Source organism: Rhinatrema bivittatum, chromosome 6, assembly GCF_901001135.1.
Source record: "Rhinatrema bivittatum chromosome 6, aRhiBiv1.1, whole genome shotgun sequence".
Taxonomy (NCBI): domain Eukaryota; kingdom Metazoa; phylum Chordata; class Amphibia; order Gymnophiona; family Rhinatrematidae; genus Rhinatrema; species Rhinatrema bivittatum.
This window is the reverse complement of record NC_042620.1, coordinates 326,989,366-327,015,435: the sequence shown is the minus strand read 5'-3', so window position 1 is coordinate 327,015,435 and position 26,070 is coordinate 326,989,366. Positions and strand designations below refer to the sequence as shown.

Below are 26,070 nucleotides of genomic sequence, written 5' to 3'. Positions count from 1 at the left end.
TAGCCAAGGGCCGTAATAAATTGTAATTAAATGCTTTTAATTTCTATTAATCCTCATGGAAAAATATCATTCCACCCAAAATCTTTCAATCTGATTTTCACAGTTGCTAATAGAAAGATGCTGAACCATTGCTCTTCTGGGACATGTCAAGTTGCAGATTATTGGTGACATGCTACATTGATGGAGGGGGGGGAGAGCAAGCTTCTTTGTATGCACTGTGCGTGTGGGTGTGCGTCTTGGGGGGGGGGGGGTTACAACATGTGTGCTCGGGGAATGGGATGTGACTAAGAGCTTTCTCGTCTCTGATTGCTGTGAAATACTTGGTGCTCTCGGCATTGTACCCCCCAGCCCGCCTGCTCTGCTAAGCGTTTCGTCCACCGCTGGCTGCTTTGGAAAGGTTTGGGATTACACGCTGTCTCATTCACAGGCTGCACCAGAACTTGGAAGACCACCTTGATGAGCCAAAGGACTGATGTCTTGAAACCTGAAGCTTCCAACGCTATGGGCCCTTTCTGACGCGACCTGTTTCTCCTGGATCCATGTTGGTCTAGCACTGGGACCTCCCACATGACCCTACTGCGTGTCTTTCTTCAAGTCAGTCCTCAGCTTGCTGAGCTTCCAATCGTTTATACATTTCTTACTGGGATATAACTGAGGGAAAACTGTTGTGTTACCATCTGTGGGGCTTAGCCATGTGTATTGTGACAGCTGGAGCATTCCATTGTTGGAGGTATGTCAGATCCTTCTGCCGGTCACTACTTATTGGATATTCGGGTGCTTCTGAGTAATAAGGAAGTGGGGAGCAGGTCCTGTTTAAATGTAGGGTTTCTGCTTAGTATGGCACTTAATCATTGTATTGGGTCTGTTTATATGGTGAGAGGCTACAAGCAGAGAACCAGAATGTTTGGGCCTGTGCACTGGTAATGGAAAATTCACAGTGGATGGCTGTTAAGAGACAAAAAGAGCTCCAAAGATCATATGCTGTTGGGTTTGCCCCTCTTCTCAGTGAATAAAGGGACTTTACCCAGCAGCCAGAAGGAAATTATGAGGCCGATATTCAGCGCTACTTATCTGGCCAATGGCGAATGGCTGTTACCACTGAGCTGGATAAGTGATGGGTGGCATCGGGAAGGAGCTACTTATCTAGTTAACTTTCCCCAAATTCATCAAAATGCTAAAATAATGCATGCGCTAAGAAAAAGGGGCATGTTTATGGAAACTTTAGAATTACTGCACCACGGGGCAACATAGTGCTTTGCATTGATAGAATGGTAAACTTTTCACAGCCTGTGATAAATTCCTATTTTGCATCTTGTGGGGGGGTGAGGAGAGAGAGAGAGAACTATCTGTAAGACCTTAGTAGTAGTCAAGTATTTATATCTCTATAGGAGGGCCAACTAATAGCTCGAGGCGAGGTGTTAGTGGTGATTTAGGGGCCAGTTTTTCATGCAGAGTGAGATGTACGAACAGCAAAGTGCACCTCGGTGAAGATTTGACGTCATTTGGAGTGAGGAAAGTCTCATAAAGATGCCATTTCTAGTATGTTCTTTTGATGGACTATAGCAGGGTACCATCAAGCTAGGGTGAAATAACATAGTACAAAATTTCATCTTTGTGAGTCTTTCCTCACTCCAGATGACGTCAAATCTTCACCAAGGTGTACTGTGCTGTTCGTACATCTCACTCTGCATGAGAAACTGGCCCCTAAATCACAACCAGCACCTCACCTCGAGCTATTAGAGGACCCTCCTATAGAGATATAAATAGTTGCACACTGTGAGGGCCTTCCTAGAGTCAGTCTCTCTCTCTCTCTCAGAAATGCAATACCAAAAATTTATCATGAATTGTGTTTATTTTCATATTGCACAGCCTAATGCCAGAAAAAAAGGGGTAGTTATTTCTGGTGTTAAAACCGTGCAATATTACCCCTCATTTTCATAAACTCCTCCCTAATCCCACCCCTTCCCAAAATTTGCATGTGTGCTACAGTTATTATGGCATGCGTTATGCTGTTAACGCCATAATGCATTTTGATGAATGACCCTGTTAGTTGGATAAGTGCCAATATTCAGACTTCTCTGGTTAAATTAACTGGATAAGTTAGAACTACTCAATAGCAGGTCTAAAGTTAACTGGATAAGATTTATCCAGTTAAAAGGCGACTTCTACTGAATATCCCATGTAAGTTAGCTGGGTAAATCTTATCCACAGGGATGGTTCTGTCATTAGGCAGAGGTGAGGCAGCTGCTGCAGGTGGCAAAATTTTGAGGTTGCAGAAAGTGCTCCCCAAAACACCTCTGCAATGGCCGCCTCACCCTGCTTCTAGATGGAAACGCTCTTGAGAAGAAAAAGGCCGGTGGTGATGGTGCCTCAAGATGCTCTGCCCACAGAGATCATCCCAGTCCCTGCGGGCAGGAAGAAAATACCAGCAGCGGTGGCGGCAGCACTGCTGCAAAATGGTGATACAAGATCCTCACCATGGGGGTAGGAAGAAAATACCTGCACGACCGTGGAGTGGTGACACTGCGGAATCCCAGCCCCTCAGGAAGAAGATACTGCTGATGTGCAGCCCCGTGGGAAGGAAGACGATGTAGCAGCGCCGGTGCAGAATGATGATGCAAGTTAAAAATTAAATTAAAAAAAAAAAAATGACACGAGATTCCTGCGGCAATGACATGCCCTCCGGTATCCCAGGCCCCACAGGTAGGAAGAAAATGCTAGCAGCAACGGCACCATGGGACTCTCCAGCACCCTGCAGGCAAGAAGGAAAAAAGACACAGTAGATGGGGTGTGAGGGGGGGAATAGGTGAGTGAGAGAAGATGGAATGGAAGGGGTACATGAGTGAGAGGGAAGGGGTGAGTGAGAAGGGAGATATTAAGTGAGTGTGTGAGAGGTTGGAAGTGAAAGGGTTGATGTGAGGGGAGGGGGGGGTGAGTGAGCGGGAGGGAAGAAAAGGGAAAGAGGTATCAGTGAGATGGAGAGGAGATAGGAGAAAAGGGTGGGAAAGAGAAGGAGCAATCCTATGGGGGGTGTGTGTGTGTGTGTGTGTATGTATGTATGTATGTATGTATGTACGTACATACATACATACATACATACAATTTCTCCCCTTCCATCCCAAGTTTATTTTCCTTGTTTTTTGTAACTTTCCCTCTCCCTTTTTCTGATTCACTGTATTTAAAGTTCAAGGTTCTTATTGAAAATATTGTTTTTTACGTTACGTTATGCTTTACACTCCTTGTTATTTGTAAACCGGGTTGATGTGATGCCTATCATGAAACTCGGTATAACAAAAACAATAAATAAATAAAATAAATAAAATGTATGGGAGAGAGTGCAGGGCCAGGAAGCACAAGATGGTTTAGATGGCTGATTAGAGTGCCACAATTTTGGGGGTGATAGAACTGCAGCGATTGTGCTTCTTTGTTCATCTCTTCTGCTTGGGGGCCCCAGAAGAGGAAATTGTGTCGTCTGGGCCTGCAGAGGTGGAAAGAAGGAACTGCCATCACTGTGGTCAGAAGGGGCAGAATCAGCATCGCCCTGCATGGTCAGAGGAAGCGAGCAGCATCGGCCTTTGCCCTGGGAGGAAAGAGTCCAGTCGCCTGAAGATAGAGGCTGCTGCCACTTGTGCCTTCCGCAGGGGGAGAATGGGGAGCATGAGTAAGTGAGAGAGAGATTGGTATATGTGTGAGAGAGAGAGAGAGAGCATGTGTGAGAGAGACTGTGTGAGTGTGATAAGAGATGGGCAGTGTTGGAGTACGGCCCCCTTCCTCCATTAATCCATAACAATCTCAGGGTGACTAGAAATCAAAAGTTCCTAGATATGGAAAGCTGGGAATTTTTAAAATACTTATTGGTTTTTATTATTATTGGATGTTATTTATTTTGTTTTTAAGAACCTTTTAAAACTGATTATATGAGTTTAATTAAAGGATGTTGTTCTTTTCTTCAGCTGTTTTGTCATATTTATTTGTTTTGTCAGTGTGGTTTCACTATTATGATTGATTGTTTTATGTTTCCTACTTTTGTTTTATGAGGGTTGGCAGTGTTTGTTTTTCCATTGTTGTACTGCATACGGAATCTGGCTTTTTGACTTTTCCAGTTCAGTTTTTGTCTGCACATTTCTGTTTATACTTTATGGTCTCTTTATTCTGAGGGTCTGTCTGTCTGTCTATTCTGGTGTGTGACCGAGGTGAGGTATTCTGCTAGAGTGTAAGTTCTGTGTAGGAATCTATAGCAGCCAGGCTTGTTCTGTTTTCCTAACGGGTGGTGTATTGGTGTTTTAGGGCCTGGTGTAATATTTGTTGTGTTGCATTTTCATAGATAGGGTTGTTTCTGTTTTGGTGCTGGCAGCTAGGGCAGTTTTGATATGGGATGTTTATTATATTGTATTTATTATATTGTAGTTTGTAGTTCACTAATGCAGATAATGTCTCTGATGTCGAGGTGGGCACCCACCTCAGCACCAGTGATCATCAAACAATATGGTTTAATATCACTAAAAGAATAGGGAAAAGAACCACAAAGACCCGAGTTTTACAATTCAAAAACACAGACTTTGAGGAAATGGGGAAGTACCTAGAGGAAGAACTAAATGGATGGGAGAATGAGAGAGATGTGGATCAGCAGTGGATCAATCTAAAAGGAGCAATCACCAAGGCAACTACTCTTTATGTTAGAAATGTAAAGAAAAGCAAAAGGAAAATGAAACCTATCTGGTTCTCAAACGAGGTGGCTGACAAAATTAAAGCTAAAAGAACAGCATTCAAAAAATATAAAAGATCCCAAAGGGAGGAGCACAAAGAAGAATATTTGATTCAACTGAGGGAGACGAAGAAATTAATCAAGTTGGCAAAAAGTCAAGCGGAAGAGAGGATTGCCAAGGAGATAAAAAATGGTGACAAAACATTTTTCAGATACATCAGCGAAAAGAGAAAAGTCCATAGTGGTATAGTGAAATTGAAAGGTGGAAATGATCAATGTGTGGAGAGAGACGAAGAAATGGCAGAAATATTAAATGAATACTTCAGCTCTGTATTCACTAAAGAAGACCCTGGAGAAGGACCATTTCTACACAAGAAGCTGGAGGGTAGTGGAATAGATGAAAATCATTTTACAGTAGAAAAATGTATGGGAAGAGCTAAAGAATCTGAAAGTGGACAAAGCCATGGGGCCTGATGGGATTCATCCAAGGATTCTGAGGGAGCTCAGAGATGTGCTGGCGGGTCCGCTGTGTGACCTGTTCAATAGATCCCTAGAAACGGGAGTGGTGCCGAGTGATTGGAGAAGAGCGGTGGTGGTCCCGCTTCACAAGAGTGGGAACAGAGAAGAGGCTGGTAACTACAGACCGGTTAGCCTCACTTCGGTGGTGGGAAAAGTAATGGAGTCACTGTTGAAAGAGAGAATAGTGAAATATCTACAGTCCGGAGAATTGATGGACCAGAGGCAGCATGGATTCACCAGGGGAAGATCCTGTCAGACAAATCTGATTGACTTTTTCGACTGGGTAACCAAGGAATTGGATCAAGGAAGAGCGCTAGATGTCATCTACTTGGATTTCAGCAAAGCTTTTGATACGGTTCCGCACAGGAGACTGGTGAATAAAACAAAAAGCTTGGGAGTGAGTGCCGAAGTGGTGACCTGGATTGCAAACTGGTTGACGGACAGAAGACAATGCGTGATGGTAAATGGAACTTTCTCTGAAGAGAGAGCGGTTTTAAGTGGTGTACCGCAAGGATCGGTGTTGGGACCGGTCCTGTTCAATATCTTTGTGAGCGACATTGCGGACGGGATAGAAGGTAAGGTTTGTCTTTTTGCGGACGACACTAAGATCTGCAACAGAGTGGACACGCCGGAAGGAGTGGAGAGAATGAGACGGGATTTAAGGAAGCTGGAAGAGTGGTCGAAGATATGGCAGCTGAAATTCAATGCCAAGAAGTGCAAAGTCATGCATTTGGGGAGTGGAAATCCGAATGAACTGTATTCGATGGGGGGGGAAAGGCTGATGTGCACGGAGCAGGAGAGAGACCTTGGGGTGATAGTGTCTAATGATATGAAGTCGGCGAAACAATGCGACAAGGCGATTGCAAAAGCCAGAAGAATGCTGGGATGCATAGAGAGAGGAATATCGAGTAAGAAAAGGGAAGTGATAATCCCCTTGTACAGGTCCTTGGTGAGGCCTCACCTGGAGTACTGTGTTCAGTTCTGGAGACCGTATCTACAAAGAGACAAGGACAAGTTGGAGGCGGTACAGAGAAGGGCGACCAGGAAGGTGGAGGGTCTTCATCGGTTGACATACGAGGAGAGATTGAAGAATCTAAATATGTACACCCTGGAGGAAAGGAGGAGCAGGGGTGATATGATTCAAACTTTCAGATACTTGAAAAAACTTTAACGATCCAAAGACAATGACAAACCTTTTCCAACAGAAAAAAAATCAGCAGAACCAGAGGTCACGAGCTGAGGCTCCAAGGAGGAAGACTAAGAACCAATGTCAGGAAGAATTTCTTCACGGAGAGAGTGGTGGATGCCTGGAATGCCCTTCCGGAGGAAGTGGTGAAGTCCAAAACTGTGAAGCACTTCAAGGGGCATGGGATAAATATTGTGGATCCATCAGGTCCAGAGGACGCATATAAAGAGCAGGTAGTAAAATACTGCACGGAGCGGCAGTAGCCACAGAGGCATTCACGGAGCGGGATGCCAGTGGCCAGTGGTAGGTGTCCACCTTCATGGAGCGGAAGGATGTAGGGCTGTCATCTCCCAATTAAATAAAAAACAAAAACAAAAAACAAAACAGGGATGGGATCCATCAGGTCTAGAGGACACATATAAAGAGCAGGTAGTAAAATACTGCACGGAGCGGCAGTAGCCACAGAGGCATTCACGGAGCGGGATGCCAGTGGCCAGTGGTAGGTGTCCATATAAAGAGCAGGTAGTAAAATACTGCACAGAGCGGCAGTAGCCACAGAGGCATTCACGGAGCGGGATGCCAGTGGCCAGTGGTAGGTGTCCACCTTCACGGAGCGGAAGGATGGAGGGCTGTCATCTCCTAATTAAATAAATAATAAAAAAACCCAGGGATGGGATCCATCAGTTCTAGAGGACGCATATAAAGAGCAGGTAGTAAAACACTGCATGGAGCGGCAGTAGCCACAGAGGCATTAACGGAGCGGGATGCCAGTGGCCGGTGGTAGGTGTCCACCTTCACAGAGTAGAAGGATGAAGGGCATCCATCTCCCAATTAAAAAAAAGAAAAGAAAAAAAGAAAAAAAAACAGGGATGGGTTCATGGGCTTATAGGTATTACCAATTATTAGGCTTTTCAATATTTGATGATAGTTAATGTGACTTTCAAGGCATTCTTCACTTTCGGTGCATGTCCGGCATGACTCCTTGCTTCAATGACAGGGGAAAAGAAAAACTGATACTTCACACATTTCCAGCATTGCCCTCTGCTTCATGGCAGAGAGCTATGCTGCCGCTTACCCAACTAATCAAACTTAATATTTCACTTGGAAGCAGCTCCAGCACTGCTCTCTACATTAATGGTGGGGGTGAAAAGGGAATTAGAACATAAGATTACTAAGAGCCAAGAGAAACAGTTAAGTATGAGAACAAATGTGTGAAGCTTGCTGGGCAGACTGGATGGACCGGTTGGTCTTCTTCTGCCGTCATTTCTATGTTTCTATGTTTCTATGTTTCTATTATATTCCTGGCTTTCTGAGAGTCAAGGTCAAACCCCATGCACTTTACAATAGAACTATATTTATTTATTTGATGTAAAAGCTTTGTATTCTATTGCTTCCAACTCATTGTTCAGAGCAGATTAAACAATATAGACTACAAGTATCTTTTTTGCAGGGTTTCCTTGTTGGCACCACAGCAGTGCATGTAAATATAATGTACATGTTGTAAGTGATATTTTTATCTCAGCAGACTGTGCTTGGAATGTCCTTTTTTTTAATGTAAAATTTGTTGTTAGAAATGCACAATTCTTGTGAGTGGGGAGGTGCAAGGCTGTAAGGTTTGCCTAGAGCACCTAATACCCTTGCACAGACCTTCACCGTTCGCCCATCTCCCGCTTCCCCAGGGTGGGGGAGGATGAGAGGTGTGTGGTATAAGGTTCTCAAAGTGTGACAGGCTTGCAGCTTCCTGGAAATATTATCACGGACGCTCTCTCTATTTACAAATCCCCTGGCCCCGGCATTTCAAATCATCAAAAGAGCCCGGCTCCATAGGAAACTCACCCGTGGCCCTTTTGGTGATTTGATCTGCACCATTCGTTTTGGGGGGGGGGGGGGTGAGGGTAACTCATCCCTTGCCTCAGGCAGCAGATTGCCTTGAGCTGCCCTTGCTTATCTGGAATAGGTTGAATATCCCTTTTAGGATTTACTTCCTTGGGCTGCCACTGAGACAATACAATGCATATTGCGGGCAAATACAGAAAGAATCAATTAGGTACCTGCTTTTTTAAAAGCGGAGCGAATGAAATGACTGTGGTGTCTGTCCCTGCCTACTCCGCTCTCTCTCTGCTGAATATTGCTTTTGGACACATTTGTTTTTCTGAGGATTAATGACGCATGGCGTATTGACCTCTCTTCGTTGTGGGTTTATATATGATAGAGAAGAGCTGAATTGATTTCCTTTTTTTTTTTTTTACATTTCTTATTTATGTAAAAGTTTTATATACCGCACCGTACAAAAAGAAAGATTGCTCGGGGCGGTTTACAGTGTTACATTCAAATTAAAGACACAGAATCAATAAGCATGAACAGAATTGGAACGGAATTCTTGTTTTATGCCATTTAAGATTTTTAGTGTCTTGAACGTAACCTGATGAAAGGCGAAAAGAGAAGGAAGTTACGGGAGAGAGCACTGCTCGCCGCTCATCGAGTATTGGTGGGAAGCCACCAGCCGGGGTGACAGGACCGCCACTGCGACATGCAAACCCATGAAAGGACCCCTGCCCGGGAAGGACAGCCAGATCCCTTGCATAAGATTCAGGGATGCAGTTTAGCAGACGGCTGTGATAGCGCTGGCACCAGATAACTGCACACTACCAGGGTAAAGGGTGACATTTTTATCTGGGCATAATGTAGACAAGACAGCTGAATAGGAAACACAGACATGGCCAGGGCTGGCTGAACTGAACGTGCTGCTCCGCTGTGTACCCCTGTACCTAAGGGGAGAACAAAACATTGGTTATTTTTGGAATAAAAACTCTTGATTGAGCGATGGAAAAACCTGTAGCCTTCCTGCAGCCCTCGGTCAATAACAGGAGCCCACCGGGGTCTTTGTCTGCCAATGCTCTGCTCTGTCCTAATCACTGTAAATCTTTTGTTCTGCCCTAATGCACACACGGAGAATCATTTTTATACACATCCAGTCCCAGGTGTTTTTAGAGGGCAATTTTCAAAGTTCTTTATCCAGGTAAATAGCAATTTAGCAAGGTCGAAACCTTTCAACCCGCAATCTGGCTGGGAGGAGGTGTTCCCAGGGGTGGGGAGGGTTGAGGACGGGCTCCGACAGGAACGCCCCCCCGTAGATCAAAGTTTCAGATCTGAACCTGCTACTGTAAAAGCAGCTGGAAATGTCTGTGGGTGCTTTGCACCCCTAGCGCTGTTCAGGGGGGGAGGGCAGTACAGAGTGTCTCCTGCCCGAGGACGGCAGGTGCACGTGCCTCGGTGCCGTCTGCTCCAGTGGATCCTCCTGGCTTATGCCCCCCTCCCCCCCCCCCCAGGGTTGCAATATACCCTGCAGCCCGGACGCCTCCTTCAGCTGCATCAGCCCCCGCTACTGCCAGAGCACCTGCAGCAGGCAGGTTTATCGGACAGAGGAGAGAGTCTCTGGCCCGGGCTCTGACATCTGATCCAGGACCGGCGTGGAGGAGGCAGATGCAGCTTCAGCCTTCTGGGTGTCCCAGACACGTCTGGCTTTCGGGATCATCGATGTATTCATGGCCCGTACCTGCACACCGGGGCTGGAGGTATTACTAGTTTTTCCTGTACTCACAACATGGGAGCTACCCCTTACTTTCTGTCAGCCAGTGTCTCGTTTCAATGATTTTTTCGGAAAGCGGGCGCCGGCTTTTCAGCACCCGCTTTCTTAATGCAATAGGCAAATTAGGGGGTCGCGCTAGCAAGGAGGGGCTAGGGTAATGTGAGAGAGTAAAAAAAATGACTGAAAACCCGACATGGCCAGGCCCAGTCTGCCCGCATTCCACCTGTGAGGTCATCAGGGCCTAACTTGATGGCAAGGACAAGTCTTGCATGGGCTTTAGGATATTGGAGCCCGGATGAATTGTGCCGCTGCTGGCTCTGAAGTCTAAACTTACAGTAAAAGCTGCGTCGCGGCTCTCGTTTGTCTCAGGCTTTCTGGCTGACACAAAGATGCCTCTCCTGCTCTGTCCCTTGTCGTTTTTTTGTTTAGTAGGGGGTTCAGCGGAGAATTTCACAAGATAAAAGCCCAAAACGATGTTCTCAGGGGAAGGCAACACTTTGTCCCCTTCTGCTCAAATCCACATCACGGGGCAGAAGGAGGGGTTGTTTTTTTTTTCAAAGAGCCCGCCTCATTTCCAAAGATAAAACTAGATAGTTTCGGCCTTTTCTCCTGGGGTCAGATTTGTTGCTGGTAAACAACGAAAATCCAGTTGGTGCGGGTTAAGTTTCCCAAGCTTGGCCCATGCCCTGGGAGCAGCCTCTTCTCAGTCCGGACGGGCACCGTAGAAGCCCCCGTGCGCTTCCCGCCGGACGGGAACCAGACTGCCAGTCGGCCGGGGTAAGTCGCTTTCTTCTGCCTCGCTACTCGCCGTCGAAACGCAGGCGCGCTCGGCCGCAAAGAAATCAAGGGTGCTCTTTTTTTAATTCCTTGGTCGTGCGTCCATCAGATGGCGGATTTTACCTTTATTTGCAGCGGAGCGCGTTCATTACAAGGATGAGGATGTTTGGCGGGTGATGGATTTTTTTGTCCTCCGCCGTCACGGTTGGTTACCTGCCCCCCCCCCCCCTGCTAGAAAGAGAAGACGATATCGCAGCCCGTCAGTTAAAGAGCTGAGGGATTGTGCTGGGCCAAGCAGGAAATCGCTCCTTCACCGGACGAGTTAGACTGGAGCACCGCCAGCAGGAGCAGGCCCGATCCCTTCCCTGGGCGGGGTAGTTCTGCATGCAATTGCAGGGTCGCTCATCTAATGGATGACTCCCAGGCTATAATCAGCAGCGGGGCCCATGCGCCGAGCTAGCAGGGGAATTGCTGTTTACCTTGGTTCACCCCCACTTCCTAGCTCATGAGGATTTACTTCACGGGGGCCCAGGCAGTAATCCCTGCGCTGGATTTCAATGCACATTTTTTAATGGCCAGATTACATTATTAATTTTTTTTTTTTAAGTTGTGGGGCCCGATATTCAGAGCTGTCCGGTTAAGTAACTTACTCGGCTAAGTTACGATGTATATTCAGCGGCACGATGAAGCCGGATTAGTTCTAACTGGCTAAGTCTAGGCCTGCTATCGGGCGCGGCTAACTCTGAATATTGTTAGTCGGCCGGATAAGTTATGCTGCTAACTCATTCTGGCCCGGTTCACCCACTGCATGCCCACAACTTATGTGGCTACGTTTTTAGCTGGATCAGTGTCTTATGTAGCAACGCGGTGGGCGCTGAGTGACGCGTCGTAAGGGGCAAATTCAGCGGCCGCTACTCAGCCCTATAAGTCCTACTTGTCCGGCTAAATGGCGCTGAATGAGCTCTGAATATCGAGCTCCTGATGCAGTAAAGCTGATGGCGGTACAAATGCATCAGGAATTTTAAAAAGCACGCTGAATGTAAACTGCGATTGGCACAGGCTGACCCCGCACTTTTTATCTGGAAACGGAGGCATCCCTGACAGGCCCAGTGTGTTCCTGGTAGCCACTGAGGCCACCTATCCGCATAATAAATATGGATTTATCCGGGGAAGCGGGAAGCCAGATTTCTGTTTCTTATTACTTTTTTTTTTACTTTTTTGAGGATTTTAAGTGCCATCGCAGTAGCAATAGAAACCTAACTCCAGCCCCAACCAAGCACTAAGAAAGGTGCGCTGGCCAGATGCAGTCTCTCTCTCTCTCTCTGCATTGGGGAGCACTGCCTACTGCCCTCATTTGCATGGGATCTCCACACGAGGGCGCTAAGCAGTACCTCCCGTTTAGGGATGCGCATTTCCTGTGCGCAGAACTCTTTGCTGCAGTAAATCTTGCGCAGAGAAGTTGCGCTTTGAGGTGTGGGCAGAAAGGTGCGGGTTCGGATGGTTGCAACGTGAGGTCATTTTTTTTTCCCCAGGTGTCTTATTACCCGTTTCCTTCAGCCTTTCTTCGATTTCTGGTGGGTTGAGTGGAAGCATCTTTTATGTAAAAGCTGATCGAGTATTTAATGTGTACAGTTTGATTTTTTTCCAGGTGGCAGTGCACAGGTAAATGTAAAAGGTAAGAGGCTGTGTGCTGGTCACGTGAATCGGATATTCTGTGGTGTGCTTTATCGTTTGTTGTATCGTGCCCCCGAGCAGTCGTTCAGAAGGGCACGGATAATGAGAATGAAAAATGAAGCCACTGAAAACGTGGTGTGGAAGATCCATTTGCAATGGTGAATTACTGACAATCGCAAGAAATCCCACGACCCTGGGTGATCTCCCTCCCGGTTTAACAATGATAGGATTTCTGGCAGCTTTTATGAGCCTTCGTTCACAGCCCGCTCCGGAGTTTCCCTGGGACTGTAAACACGCCCGGCCTCCTCCTGTTTCCCTCCTGGTACAGGTCTTGGCCCCAGAGCATGGCGCGGCGCTCTCCAGCGTCCTGATGCACGTGTGCTCCGGGCGCGGCGCTCTCCAGCGTCCTGATGCACGTGTGCTCCGGGCGCGGCGCTCTCCAGCGTCCTGATGCACGTGTGCTCCGGGCGCGGCGCTCTCCAGCGTCCTGATGCACGTGTGCTCCGGGCGCGGCGCTCTCCAGCGTCCTGATGCACGTGTGCTCCGGGCGCGGCGCTCTCCAGCGTCCTGATGCACGTGTGCTCCGGGCGCGGCGGGTAGGTGTCACCGTTTTGTGATACGTGAGACCTTTCCTCCCCGCTAGGGGGACTGTGAGTGCTGCCTCTGCAGCATCTAAAGCCCCAGGCTGGCACCAAGAAACAGAAGAGCTGGGCTCCCGAAGCAAACCCAGGTTTCCCGCTGAGATATCAGGCTGTTCCGGCTGCCTTCATCATCATAATGTAAAAACAGAGAAAAGGGGTATTCACGAGTCTGTGGAAAAATGGTCTCTCTCTCAACGTGTCTTACAGAGCAGCCACAGACATCATTGACCATTATATTGTCCATTTCTGTGGTTAAATACAGATTAAACAGTGACGTGTAGCTCCTTTCTTTTCAATAAGTGCCGGCTCCCATCTTTCTCTTCCTTCCAGTCAGTTGACAGCAGTGGATTTGCAAGAGGCATTAAATTATCTGACGGCTGTGAGGGACTTAGATGGTGATCACGGGGCACGAGAAGCATCTTGAGATGGAAGGAGAACTGGTTTCTGGCGTCTCCTGTCCGTGTTCCAGCAAAGACGGGGCAGGAGGCGCCTAGGGGGGGGGGGGGGGGGGGGGGGGTGGGCGTTGGGAACCGTCGCAGGCGGCAAACTGAAACAGAGCTGCTCAGTCGCTTGGCCCGGCCAGCAAGAGACAAGTTTATCATGGAGATTGCAGCGTGACGAGCTAATGCAGAGCGGGGCCGGGCGGGGGGCCTGTACTGATCCCCCCAGCATTTTCCATACCTCGCAGAATTCCATTTATTTTGGGGAGTGGGGCAGGCTCCCAGCTCAAACCTTTAGACAGGTTTTAAGCAGGTAACCACTTACCATGTTTACAGCCCGGCTCCTTTCAGTATTCTTTCTGCGTCACCGGTGCTTGTTCTTCAGGCGGCCCCAGTAATTCTGGTACCTGTGATAACGGGGCCTCGATCGCATGCGAGGTCCTTCCGGGGTCCCCTCCTTATCCTTGTAGAGCTGTTCCGATGTCATGTTGGTTTCTTTGATCGCGGTGTTTTTCTCGTCAGTGCTTTTAGGCGTCTCTGTACACTGTTGAGAGGTTTGGATTTGTGCAGCTTATAAATTGTTTTTAATAAATAAAACGGGAGCCTGCCTCGGTGGGGGCTATGGTGCCTTGCAGGGCTGATGGAGCCTGGGGTAAATTAACTGTGGTGGGGGCCTGGGAGCACCCAGACGTGCATAGCTCCAGCCCCAAGCTGACAGGAAATGTATTTTCTTGGGGATGGGGCTGCCATGATGGTACAGTGTCTTTCCCTCAGTGCGGGACCCAGGGCAGCCGCCCCTGTTTACCCCCCCCCCCCCCCCCAAGGGTCGCCCTGGCCACATAAACCTTCATTTGCAGCTACTCGAATTTTTTAACCCTTTATTTTACATCTCTCTCCCAAATCAGTCCTTGCAGCCCATCGTCCTTGTTCGAGACTCCTGCCGGAACCCTGCAATTACAGGACCAACCTCTAGATGTCGCCAATGCAACAATGACTATTAATTCCCATCCCCGCCAGGGGAATGTGAGCGCCGCCTCTGCAACATTCCCGGCTCCAGCCTGCCTGGGGCATGGAAGACAGAGCCCAGGATTTCAGCCCGAGTCTCCCACATGGCAGTGCACAGCGCTGCCGCCGAGCCACCGAGCCAGCCCCTTTTTCGGGTGTTGACTGCTTTTTGACTTCCCCTGCCCCAGACGTCTTTCCTCGGTCTCTTTTCATGCTGAGAAAAATATATTACAAAAGGGGGTGGGGGGGGGGGAATGGGGACTGGGAGATGGGTTGCTTTACTTAATGATGAAGAGTGTCTGATTTATACGCAGCTTCCGCACGACGACGGCCGTTGCGTCCATCGTACGGCACTAAAACAGCAGAGCTTGTTCTTGGACGTTTCCTGAGTCCATTGTTGACATTTTCATTTTTAATGCCTGTAACTACGCGGGGGAATCGAGGGGAAACATGCAGGTAATGCTCTAACGCAGTGGAATGGATGGAGGATACCATTTTGCCGATGTCAGCTTCTTTGTGGTCGGCGCCAGGCAGGCGTAAGGCTTGGGTTTGATTTGTACCTTGTGGAAAGCCTCTTGCATGGGGAGGGGGGAACAAAAGTGATTTTATGGTGACATCCAATCACTAGAGAGGCTGTATGGAGGAGCTTGCCCTGGAGACAGCAGCATCCGAATCTTGGCAACATGAGGTGGCTGCCTTTCCTAAACTGAGAATCGAGGTTGTGCATAACCAGGTGGGGAGGATCGGGGAGAGGAAGCTAAAGACAAAACAATCCCAATAGGTTAAAATGATTTAACAACACATTAAGGCATGCAATCAGCAGGAGGATTTCTATGAAGGATCTGGTGACTGCGGTGCACAGAGCACTGCCATCAGCCTCATCTTGCGTTTATTCCTTTAGGAAGAGTTTCTTGGTGTCTGGAAACAGCAGCTCGTTGTCTCCTTATCAGATTTCCTCTCCTCCGGATTGTCTCATAGGATGGGGGAGGGGGAAGGGCAAGACTCCGACCCTTTCGCCTTAGGGGGGATCCCTGGGGAAATGCTGCCGGGATCATGGCCGAGTGAATGGTGCCCCGCAATCCGGCGGCGAGTGGACGTGATGGAATTGTAAAGCAGTGCTGTTATTTCAGCAGGGAAATGCTCGGGCTCCTTTCAGATAATTATGCTGCCTGCCATTTTAGATATCATCCATTTTGCTGTCACTCAATCTTCTGTTCCTTTAAAAGCCCCTGTGAAGCCCAGCGGAGATTGTGGGCCTGACGTACAGGAGGCCGTGCTGGATCTCCAGGGGTGAATCATCCGCCATGGCCTGGGACCATTGCTATATTTATTAGACGGGGGACACGCATTTCATCTCCCACCCAGCGAAAATCTGAAGAGCAAATGGTGCTTTCCAAACCTTCTTTTGCTTGGCTTGTAAGTCTCTGATTACAAGCCAGAATTTGAAAGACGATAGGGGGTTGGGGTCCCTGTTGAAATAAGCAACATTTATGTTTTCAGTGGAATTAAGGCCGCACACGAACAGCAGGCTGGAGTCCTGCCGGGTCACAGAGGCCCATATCGGCAAGCCATGAGCCGGAGACGTTGTCCGCTCACCGCCTTACTGAATATGGACCTTGAGCTGTCCGGTACCCACCTAATGCTCCTGTTAGAGGAGGGGGAAGACGCTGGTGATGCAAAGGAAGAAAGCTGCGAGGGTCAGCATTCAGAGAGCCGGTGAGTGGGGGTATCTGCCGCTGAATATGCCCTGGTAAAGTTACCCGGATGACCATAGGGCAGGCTCACAGGCGCAACTTTAGCTCCTACTGGGTGCTGTCTGGCTAAAGTTTAGACTTCTCACTGGAGCGTCTCCAGCGATGCCTTCTTTTCATCTGGATAAATTTTGCGTGCGCACAATAACTTTTCCGCACAAAATGATTGCAGTCATGCGCGGGGGGGAGGGGAGGGGTAGAACTATCCAGATATCGGGTTTTGTGCAAGTAACTCCAAAAACACTCACACAGGGCTTTAGATCTCTATCCTGTAATCCGAGTAAAATATCCGCCAAGCAAATGCATCCAGTACTTTGCTAAACGAGACTCTTCTTTGGCGTTCATTGTAGCTGGTGAGAAAAGTCCATCTCTAAATGTAATTCTGCCTTAAAATAGTTTAACGTCCTAACCCTTGTGCGAAGTAATGGCGATGACATCAGTCCTGTAGCATGGAGCTCTAGGAGGTGTATTAGTCCTCTAGAAAACTGGAGTCTTTACAAGTTGTGATTACGTATTTTTTTTTTGTTGGTTTTTTTTTAACTTCGAAAGGACCAACAAAAAAAAGCTAGACCTGGCGAGAAGCTCTGAAGAAGAGACCTGACCCACAGACCCTGTCATTTTCAAAGTGAGCAGGCTGCTTCTTGCACTCATGGTCCGTTGTCAGTTCTTCCTCCCCAGGCCTTCGGAAGTTCATTGCTGGTAATGCAATGAAACATTTAGCAGGGCTTAATGATGCAGAAGATTCTCCAGACTTCTCTGGGGAGTAATCCTTGGTAGACGCTTCCGTTCTCTGAGGTTTGCACGCTGTGCCAGACTAATTATTGAATGTAAGTGGGGTAAAAATGGAGCCACGCAAAAGCAGTGCTGAAGGCAAATATTACATGTCCCCACTTACTTAGATTTAAGAGATGGTGAAGGGTTGGTAGAGGAAATGATTATTCGCAGAATCCTCAGAGGATAGAGAGTGAAAGAAAATTGTTTCCAATTATGTTACTTATACCTGTTGGGTTTGGCAGGTGTTAATTAGAGGTTCCATAGGGTTTGATTCCATAGGGTTGTTTTTTTTTACATAGTGACAGAGTAGATGACAGCAGAAAAAGACCAATTAGCCCCTCCAGTCTGCCCATTGCTAAGGATATATCCCAGCTACCAGGCACAGCGCGTGACTGCTCCTTCTTGGAAGATATTCCTCCATTGTTCGCCACCATCTTAGGAGGAAGAGTGTACGAGATTCCCCACCTTTGCTGTGTCTAACACAAAGCTCTTGAATGAATTAAATCACCAGCAATACTAGTGCTGGTCAGACCCAGCTACGCGAGTGCCTGTGCTGCCGCAAGGGCTTCCAGTTCATACAGAACTTACAGCCTGCCCGATAGACCAAGCTGAGGGTCAAATCTACCGTCTCAGCCTGCCGGGCAAACCTGCTTGCTTGCGTTTCCACTTAAGACCACTTTGCCCTTCTTTTGGCATCCCCAGCACTCATTGTGGAACCAGGCAAGTAGAGCACTGTCAGCATTTAAACCCCTTCGGCACTAGGTTGTGGTTCCTGCTCGCTCTTCAGGTTACAGGGAGGAGCTCATGAAGGGGGCCGATACAATAAATGTACACAGAAAACGGGCGCTCAGTGGATAAGTCCTTGGAGGAGAAGTCCATTACCTGCTATTAAGTTCACTTAGAGAATAGCCACTGCCATTAGCAATGGTTACATGGAATAGATTTAGTTTTTGGGTACTTGCCAGGTTCTTATGGCCTGGATTGGCCTCTGTTGGAGACAGGATGCTGGGCTTGATGGACCCTTGGTCTGACCCAGTATGGCAGGTTCTTATGTTCTTATGTTGAGTGCCCATCTTCCTAACACGTGCCCAGCCACCTCTCCTGGGCTTGAGATCCAATATTAAAATGAGGGGTTGCGCTAAAAAGGAGGCGCTGGGGACAAATGTGCGTCCCTAGCCGCCTCTGAGGCATTGGGCAAACCGGAGAGGTGACTGTCAAGCTGGTTGGGAAAATGGATGCTCAATCTACGAGTGTCTGTTTTCCTCCCGCTACCCGGCACGCTCTAAAAAATCTTTCTCCTCCCAGCTCATGTTGTAAGCTCCGCAGCCTTCCATAGGACCGACATAAGAATTAGAGGTGTGAAAATTAAAAAAAAAAATTAGTTTGTTTTGGTTTTCATTTTGGGATTTTTTTTTTTCAGTTCATTTTTTTTTTCTTTTGTTTCATTTAAGCCAAAATGAAACAACCCCCCTCCCCCCAGAAAAACAAAAGGATCCTCTCTCCCCACTCACCCAACCTGCTTAATTAAAGGGGCCCCCTCTAGCTCCCAGGACCCCTCTGACCTCTCTCCCACCTTTCCAAGCCAGGTCTTACCCCATTAAGTGTCTTCCAGTGGCAGAAGCGATCCCCAGTCCCTCCTGCTCAGCACTTCCTGCTTTTCAAAATGGCCGCCGGTCAGACCAAGGCCAGTGCTGTTACCTGCTAATGGCCTGCAAGACCTGTCTTGGACAAGTGGGTTGAGTTCAGAGGGGTTCTGGGGGCCAGAGGGAGCCCTTCAATTAAGTGGGTTTGAGGGCAGGAGAAAGGAATCAGCCCCAGTGGCATTTTTAGCCTTTTTTTTTTTTTTTTTTGTAATGCAGCATCTGCTTCTTAAAAAAATATATATATATATTTGCTTTTCTTTCATTTTGAAAACAAAATAGGAAATGTCAAAATAGGACATTTCCTGTTTTGTTTCCGTTGTTGAATTCAGATATTTGGACCGGTGTCCCCAGGAATTCAGCTTCACATGTTGTACATAAGCTTTCAAGACCACGCTAGTTCCCTTTCTTCAGCTGCAAGCCCCAGTTGTAGGTTTGTCCGTATCCCAGATGTCCCGTATGTCCAGCTTTGCGCATCTTAATGCCATGCGTCAGATACTGTCTGCTCTCAGATTAACCAAAAAGCATGTTGACTGTGATGTTGTTATTCCCAGGCGAAGGACGTCCACGCTAGCATCACGTCAAGCTGTTCAGCAATTAATAACGGCAGCGTTTCTCTTCTCTCCCAAGGTGTCCTGTCTTCACGATTTCTTTGGCGAAGATGACGTCTTCATTGCCTGCGGTCCAGAAAAATTCCGCTACGCACAAGATGATTTTTCCTTGGATGAAAACGGTAAGGTTGGATTTGATTGCTCCCTCTTACGGCACAGCAATCACTGGAAAGTGCCACGGAGATGCATCGGTTTCCCCAGGCAGTTTCTGCTCCATTCTTTCCATTGTTGGGTTACTCAAAATGACCGAACGCAGACGTTTTGCAATTATGCCTTGCCTGTGTAGATTTTATTTTATGGCCTCTTTTTCTCATGTATGAGTTTTCCACTTGAATCAGTCCATGTAGGCTTCGGTGAAAAGCATTAGAAATGAAAGGAGTTGCCTGTTTACCAGCCGTGCCCAAGCTATTGATTAATTGGGGACGTCGGATTTCTTTCCTTTACGCTCGTTAGGTACCTCCATCTGCTTCACCAGGACAGGATCCAAGCCCCGTTCACTGCCTTACTAACAGGATGGTGACTCGAGGGGCTGAAGACGCTGGGGCTCCTTTCATAGCCTGGCATGACGTTTCCAGACCTCCCCTCCAAACCCTTAGAGTCACCGCTCACAGTCCTCCGAGCAAAGGGCAGGGCTTCTAAATCCTCTTGCAGTGGATCATACGGGTTCCATGTGCTGAAAGTAGACAGCAAGAAGAAAATATTATCAGCTAGAGAAGTGAGATCTTAAACTAGAGAGGGGGGGAAAAAATCCTCTACAGTCAAGTTACAATTTTTTTTGTTTTTGCTGAGTAGTTTTTCAGCGACCTGGGTACTGTTTACATTGTGTCGAGAGGCTGCTGTTTATGGAGCTCCAGGGATCCGTGGTGAATGCTTGGAGCGATGGGTACCACGGACTTGATTTGGACCCAAACTGTGTGGGCCTGGAATCCAGGCATTTTTTTTTTAAGCCAGACTGTCTAACAATGTCGCCAACTGCGTGAGCTGCAGGATATTTCAGTTACCCGAAACTGCTGTGCTGGTGTATGGAGCTATTTATAATATGCCGCTCTATACTATTAAAACATGCATGTCTTTCTAATCGGAACATCGCTTACACTTTGTGCAAAAGCCAAGAAAACAGGTTTAGGGTTCTTTTCGGATGAAGGGCATTGTACATAGGGAAATATTTGTCTTGCCAGCTTGCCAGCAGGAGCTTAGGAGGACGCTGCTGTGGCTCTTGTCTCGCTTCCTGATGGACTCTTGCTGCCAGCAGAGAGAGAGAGGAGCTGGAAGCTAAGAGCAGGCATGTGATATCTTCCTGGGCTTCTTTTTTAGATAAGAGCACTTGGGATGCTTCGTTTGGGATGACGCAGGGTAGGGTGGACATCGCTTGATGACCTTCTTCCAGATGTAGAAGAAATCCAGCCAGGACCCTCCCCCCCCCCCCCCAAAAAAAAAAAAATCTTCCCTCACCCCATTCACCGCCACCACAACAACAACAAGCCTCCAGGACTTTGACCCCCCCTATATGTGTTCTTAAAACTCCACATTTAATAACTTTTATGTAGTGGCAATCAATAAAAGCTGCCGCAGCCCACAGCCACTCGCTAGAACCCCACATTTCCAGCCTAAAAATGGAATCCTGTTTCTCCCATTGTTGTGCAGGGAATGTTTCCTCATTGTGTCTTTCTCCTCCTAACTCCTCTTCCATGCTTTACTTTTCACTCTTGTGGTCTTCTTCATCCCTCCTTCCTCTCTGACATCACTTTCCCTTTCATCTGGTCCGTTTCTTGCTTCTCTGCCTCCAGATCTCTCCACTCCATCATCATCATCATCACCACCTTCTCAAGCCGTTCCACCTTCTCATTTCCTTCTCTTAGCCCCCCATCTTAGCCCACCCCTCCCTGGGTGCCACTTCTGTTGCCTCTTCTCGCTCACCTCCTCCTCAGTAGATCTCGCCATCCCCTTTCTCTCTTCCACTCATACAACTTCCCTCTCTGGCTCCCTCCCTCCATCAATCAAAGCTTTTCTCTCTTGCTAAAGCTCTCTCTCTCCTCCCATCATCATCTCTGCCCCTCAGTTATTCCTCTCTGGCACCCGCCTTTGGCTTTTTCCCCCTTGGGCTCTTCCTTTTGCAGTCTCCCAGCTCCAACCGTTGTCCTCTTTATCTCCCCACTGTCTCTCCTTCCTGGATCTCTGTGGATCCTCCCAGTCTCCCCTCTTTTGATCTCTACTGCCTGCTCCCTCAGCTCTTTTTCTCTCCTCCTTACCTTCGGTTCTCTCCTCCTACAGCTTCACTCTCCCCCTCACTACTAGTCTCCGGCTGTTTCTCTCCCCATTTATGCCTGTATTCCTCCTGTCCTTTCCTTCTAAATCCTCTCTTGCTCTCCTCCCCATCCACCTTTCCATTCTACGTTCCTAGATTATTTCCCTCTAAATATCCTCTCTCTGGCTCTGTTTGGAAAAAGAAAATTTGGCAGGGGATTAGAGGCTCTGATACTTTGGTGGATCAACATAAGAATTATACAGAGATGATGTGTGCAGAACGGAGGGGTTATTTTGGATAGGTTTTGTTTTGCTCTGGTTTAAGGCCTTACAATCCGTAGTTTGGTCAGACTCTTGACCATAGTGCCCTGATGGTTTGTGGTTTACCTGGCTCTGTCATTACGGTTTATAAAGTGACTTCAATGCACACAATTGTGTCATGGTCCATGCGCCCTTGTGCTGCAGGGAGCTTAGCACTGCCCAACTGGTGATCCAGCTGGGTTTTTCCAACAGGAGGCAGAGTTGCTTGGACAGGATCCAGATCTGAGCTTCACTTGCACCAACCTCTTCCCCCTGCAGGTTGAGCCCTTGGGTTCTGAGGCTGGCAGTCAAGGTCAGAAAACAGACGGTGGTCAGACCAGGCGTGAGGCAAGTGGTTAGAGAGTCCAAGCAGTGGACAGGCCAGGCAGAGATCAAGTGGTACCGGTCCCAGGCAAAGGTCAGAAGACGTGAAGTCATTCCACGGAGGGAGAAGGCAGGGCAAAGCAGGAACAGGGCGAGGCAGGCAGGCAGGCGGCAACACTGGGCAAGCTGGAACGAAGTAAGGAACAGCACATGCTGCGGGAAGGCAGGAGAACCTGTAGCTGAGGTGCTGAGCCACTGCCTCGGTGGCGCTTAAGTGGAGCCGGCTTGTGACATCATCGGAGGGCGCAGCGGAGCCTTTCCCGCCAAAGGGCACCGGGGAGGAGGAGGAGGAAGCATTGTGGAGCACAGGGTGAGTGAGGCCAGCCGCGGGACAGCCCCACGTTCAGCCAAACGTGACAGGTTGTAGTGGTCACTGCTTGTGCAACAGTTACCTGCAAAGTAGAAAGGTTCCCGCTCAAAGAGTTTTTGGGAGAAGAAGGATTAGCATCCATCCTGATGAAAGTGACATGACTGAGCCTCTGGTGATGTCATCCACATTGTGAAGTGCCCACTTTTCTCAATGTATTTCCTCTGCCTGAAGTTTGGAGTTGTGAGCTAGACGGTAAGTCTGTGTTGCTGGTGTGCCCTCTTAAGACCTCATGGTATGCTCGAGGAAAAGCTAAGCTACAAGACTCAAAAAAAATGGCTGCCACAGCGGACAAAGACGAATCTGCAGCGACAATACCCGATGAGCTCGGACGACAAATTTCTAAGAGCATTTCATTGGCTCTGGATGAAGTCTTATAAAGTTGCAAGCCACTGTGGATGAAATTACAGCTGGGATGCATACAGAGAAGTACAATAAAGTAGCATGGGCTGTCCACTGGAAACCATATGAACACTATAAGCTTGATATTCTGCATAATGTTTTAGTTATCCAGGTAAAGGCCAAGCTTTGAATATTATTGGCACTTATGTGGACAAATTTTACCCAGATAAATCATTATCTGGACACGTGAGAGGCATTACTGGGGCATTCCAGGGTGGAGAGGAGTTAGCCAAATAGCTCAAGGCGTGGCTAGATAACTTTAACAGTAACCTGCTGTATTCAAAGAATAAACCAATTAAGTAGCGATTCTAATTAAAAAAACCCAAAAACAAAACTTGCAGGCCTGCTTGCTCAATTCCTTCCTCCTTCTGGTCCCCCAAGCCCCCGAAAACAGCTCCAAATGGTATGGAGAGAGAAGATCAAGTGCCAGGAGATGCCATCAGAGACCAAGAAAGTGTGCAGAACAAGAGAGAGCCAGCAGGCTGATCAGAAAGAGCCTCCAAGCACAGCACAACAGGTTGCCTGCAAGGAATACACCTTGCAAGAATCCAGAAGGAAGCTCTCTTTGGCACGGGGCAAGCATTGTGTTACATTTGGCGGCTCTGCTGGCTGACGCTGCTGGAGGCCTCCTGTCGTGGCAGAACGCCGCCATTCCCGCATGCTACTGACTGGCGCTGATGTAGCCAGGCTGCCGTCTTCCCTTAGGGGGGGCATGCACACGCGTGTGTATGCATAGTATAGGCCCCGCAGTGGGAAATGCTGAGTGGTGCCTCCCGATGACATTAGCCCGACCGGGCTACTTAATCAATGACTCTGCAGCATTGCTTTGGCTCAGCAATGGGTCTACTGCCTAACAGTACATGTCGCTTGCCTATTCCTACTTCCCGTTCTCTTGCGCTCCTGAATCCGATCTTGTCCTCCAGCCTTGCCTTGTCCTCCCTTGCCTTGTTCAGTGTCTTCACTGTGTTTTTGTCCCCCCTTGGCTTGACTCTCCGGATCTGAACCTCTTGCTTGGACAGGACCACGATTGCCTGCCCCCTTGGACCTGACCCCTCTTGCTAGCTGCATGCTCCGACCTTGGCCTGTCTCTGACTCCGTCAGTCTATTGCCTGCCCTGACCTCGGTGTGTCTCTGGACTCCAGTTATCCTCTCCACCCTAGGGACCCGCCTAAGTCCCGCTGGCTGCCAGAACCCAAAGGCTCAACCTGCGAAGGAAGCGGCTGGTATAGGTGAAGCTCCAGACAGTACCACTACAGGGTGCGTCTTCCAGCGTCTGGTGTAGGCCTCAGGGGCTTTCCATTTAGCAGCACAAAGGGCTCACACGTCCACACACTACCCCTGACACATTAAGAAGAGCATTAACAAAAAAATCTGAGAGACTGAGATCACAGCCAGCACTCCCCAACTTAAGAGTGAGGTTTACTCCTGTTATTGTGAGTGCAAGGCAAACCTATTTTTAAGACATTGTCTCCTGAAAATAGTGTGGCTGGGGTTTGAATATTTAGACCTAAGAGGTCTCAAGATCCTCAGTGCTAAAAAGTGCTATTAGTCTTCCGTGAACACCAAAGCATTTACTAAATTCAACTAATTTTTAAAAAACCCAATGCTGTCACTGTTGTGTCTTGTATGTCGCCCTCCCCCACACCACAGAAACGAATAGAAATCCCCCTCCCCTACACCACAGAAACGAATAGAAACAATAGCCATGAAATTGTGTGCATTCTTACTAATACACTGATTTCTCCTTCCAGCAAAGAGACTGGGAGACAATAAACTATAACAAGAACTTGCTACAACACAACATGGCTGCTCTAACACAGAGCAGAAATATTATTTTGGGGTGAGAGGGCTGGACAAGACTTTATTATAACTGAGATTTACCACAAAGAGGGAGCACTCACCCATGAGTCCGCATTCGCTCAATTAGTGATATGGGATTTAAAAATGCCAGCGGAACAGGAAAATTATCTCATTTCAAGCTGTCATTATCTGCACTTAGGGCCTGCAGTATCTCTGGCACAATCTCATCACTCTCTGACCTAGGGGCGAAGAGCGGTGTCTGAGAGGAAAGCGAGTTCTGTCTGGCTGTCCTGCCGAGAGCCAGAGGGGAAAATGTCATTTAATAACGTTTTCAGAGATCTCCTTGCATGGAAAATAATACAAACGTGTTCAATCTGTCCATGGTCCTTGTCCAGTTTCCCAACTGGAGAATCAAGCTGTGGGGTATTCAGCAGTCCCGAGGAGGTTAGTGGTTATTACTGGGTTTAGTCTGACTCTAATCAGTAGGTCCTGACTGAGAAATTTGCAGCTTGGAGTCAAGGAGGAGCCTAATATCTGTGCAACAGCACAGGATGAAGTTGCACCCGTGTTGTTTTCCTCTTCCTCTGGTTTACAACAAGCAAATAATTGTCCAGATCTGAGGGGGGAGGAGGGAGGTAATGACAGGGGTGGGAGAGCAGGGAATGGTGATGGTGTGACTGGGAGGGGGAGGGAAGGTGACGTCGGGGGTGGGAGAGCAGGGAATGGTGATGGTGTGACTGGGAGGGGGGAGGGAAGGTGACGTCGGGAGTGGGAGAGCAGGGAATGGTGATGGTGTGACTGGGAGGGGGGAGGGAAGGTGATGTTAGGGGTGGGAGAGCAGGGAATGGTGATGGTGTGACTGGGAGGGGGGAGGGAAGGTGACGGGGGTGGGAGAGCAGGGAATGGTGATGGTGTGACTGGGAGGGGGAGGGAAGGTGACATCGGGGGTGGGAGAGCAGGGAATGTGATGGTGTGACTGGGAGGGGGGGAGGGAAGGTGATGTCGGGGGTGGGAGAGCAGGGAATGGTGATGGTGTGACTGGGAGGGGGGAGGGAAGGTGATGTCAGGGGTGGGAGAGCAGGGAATGGTGATGGTGTGACTGGGAGGGGGAGGGAAGGTGACGTCGGGGGTGGGAGAGCAGGGAATTGTGATGGTGTGACTGGGAGGGGGGAGGGAAGGTGACGTCGGGAGTGGGAGAGCAGGAAAGGTGATGGTGTGACTGGGAGGGGGGAGGGAAGGTGATGTTAGGGGTGGGAGAGCA

The 26,070-nt window shown here is 48.4% G+C and overlaps 1 protein-coding gene across 1 annotated transcript in view; it reads left to right on the top strand.

The window, feature by feature from the left end:
* DCX (doublecortin) overlaps positions 1–26,070 on the top strand; it is a 112,885-nt gene that overhangs the window by 57,163 nt on the left and 29,652 nt on the right. Inside the window, exon 4 of the mRNA XM_029607636.1 lies at positions 19,332–19,434. Coding sequence (XP_029463496.1) covers positions 19,332–19,434 — 103 coding nt within the window. The remainder of the gene's footprint in view (positions 1–19,331; positions 19,435–26,070) is intronic.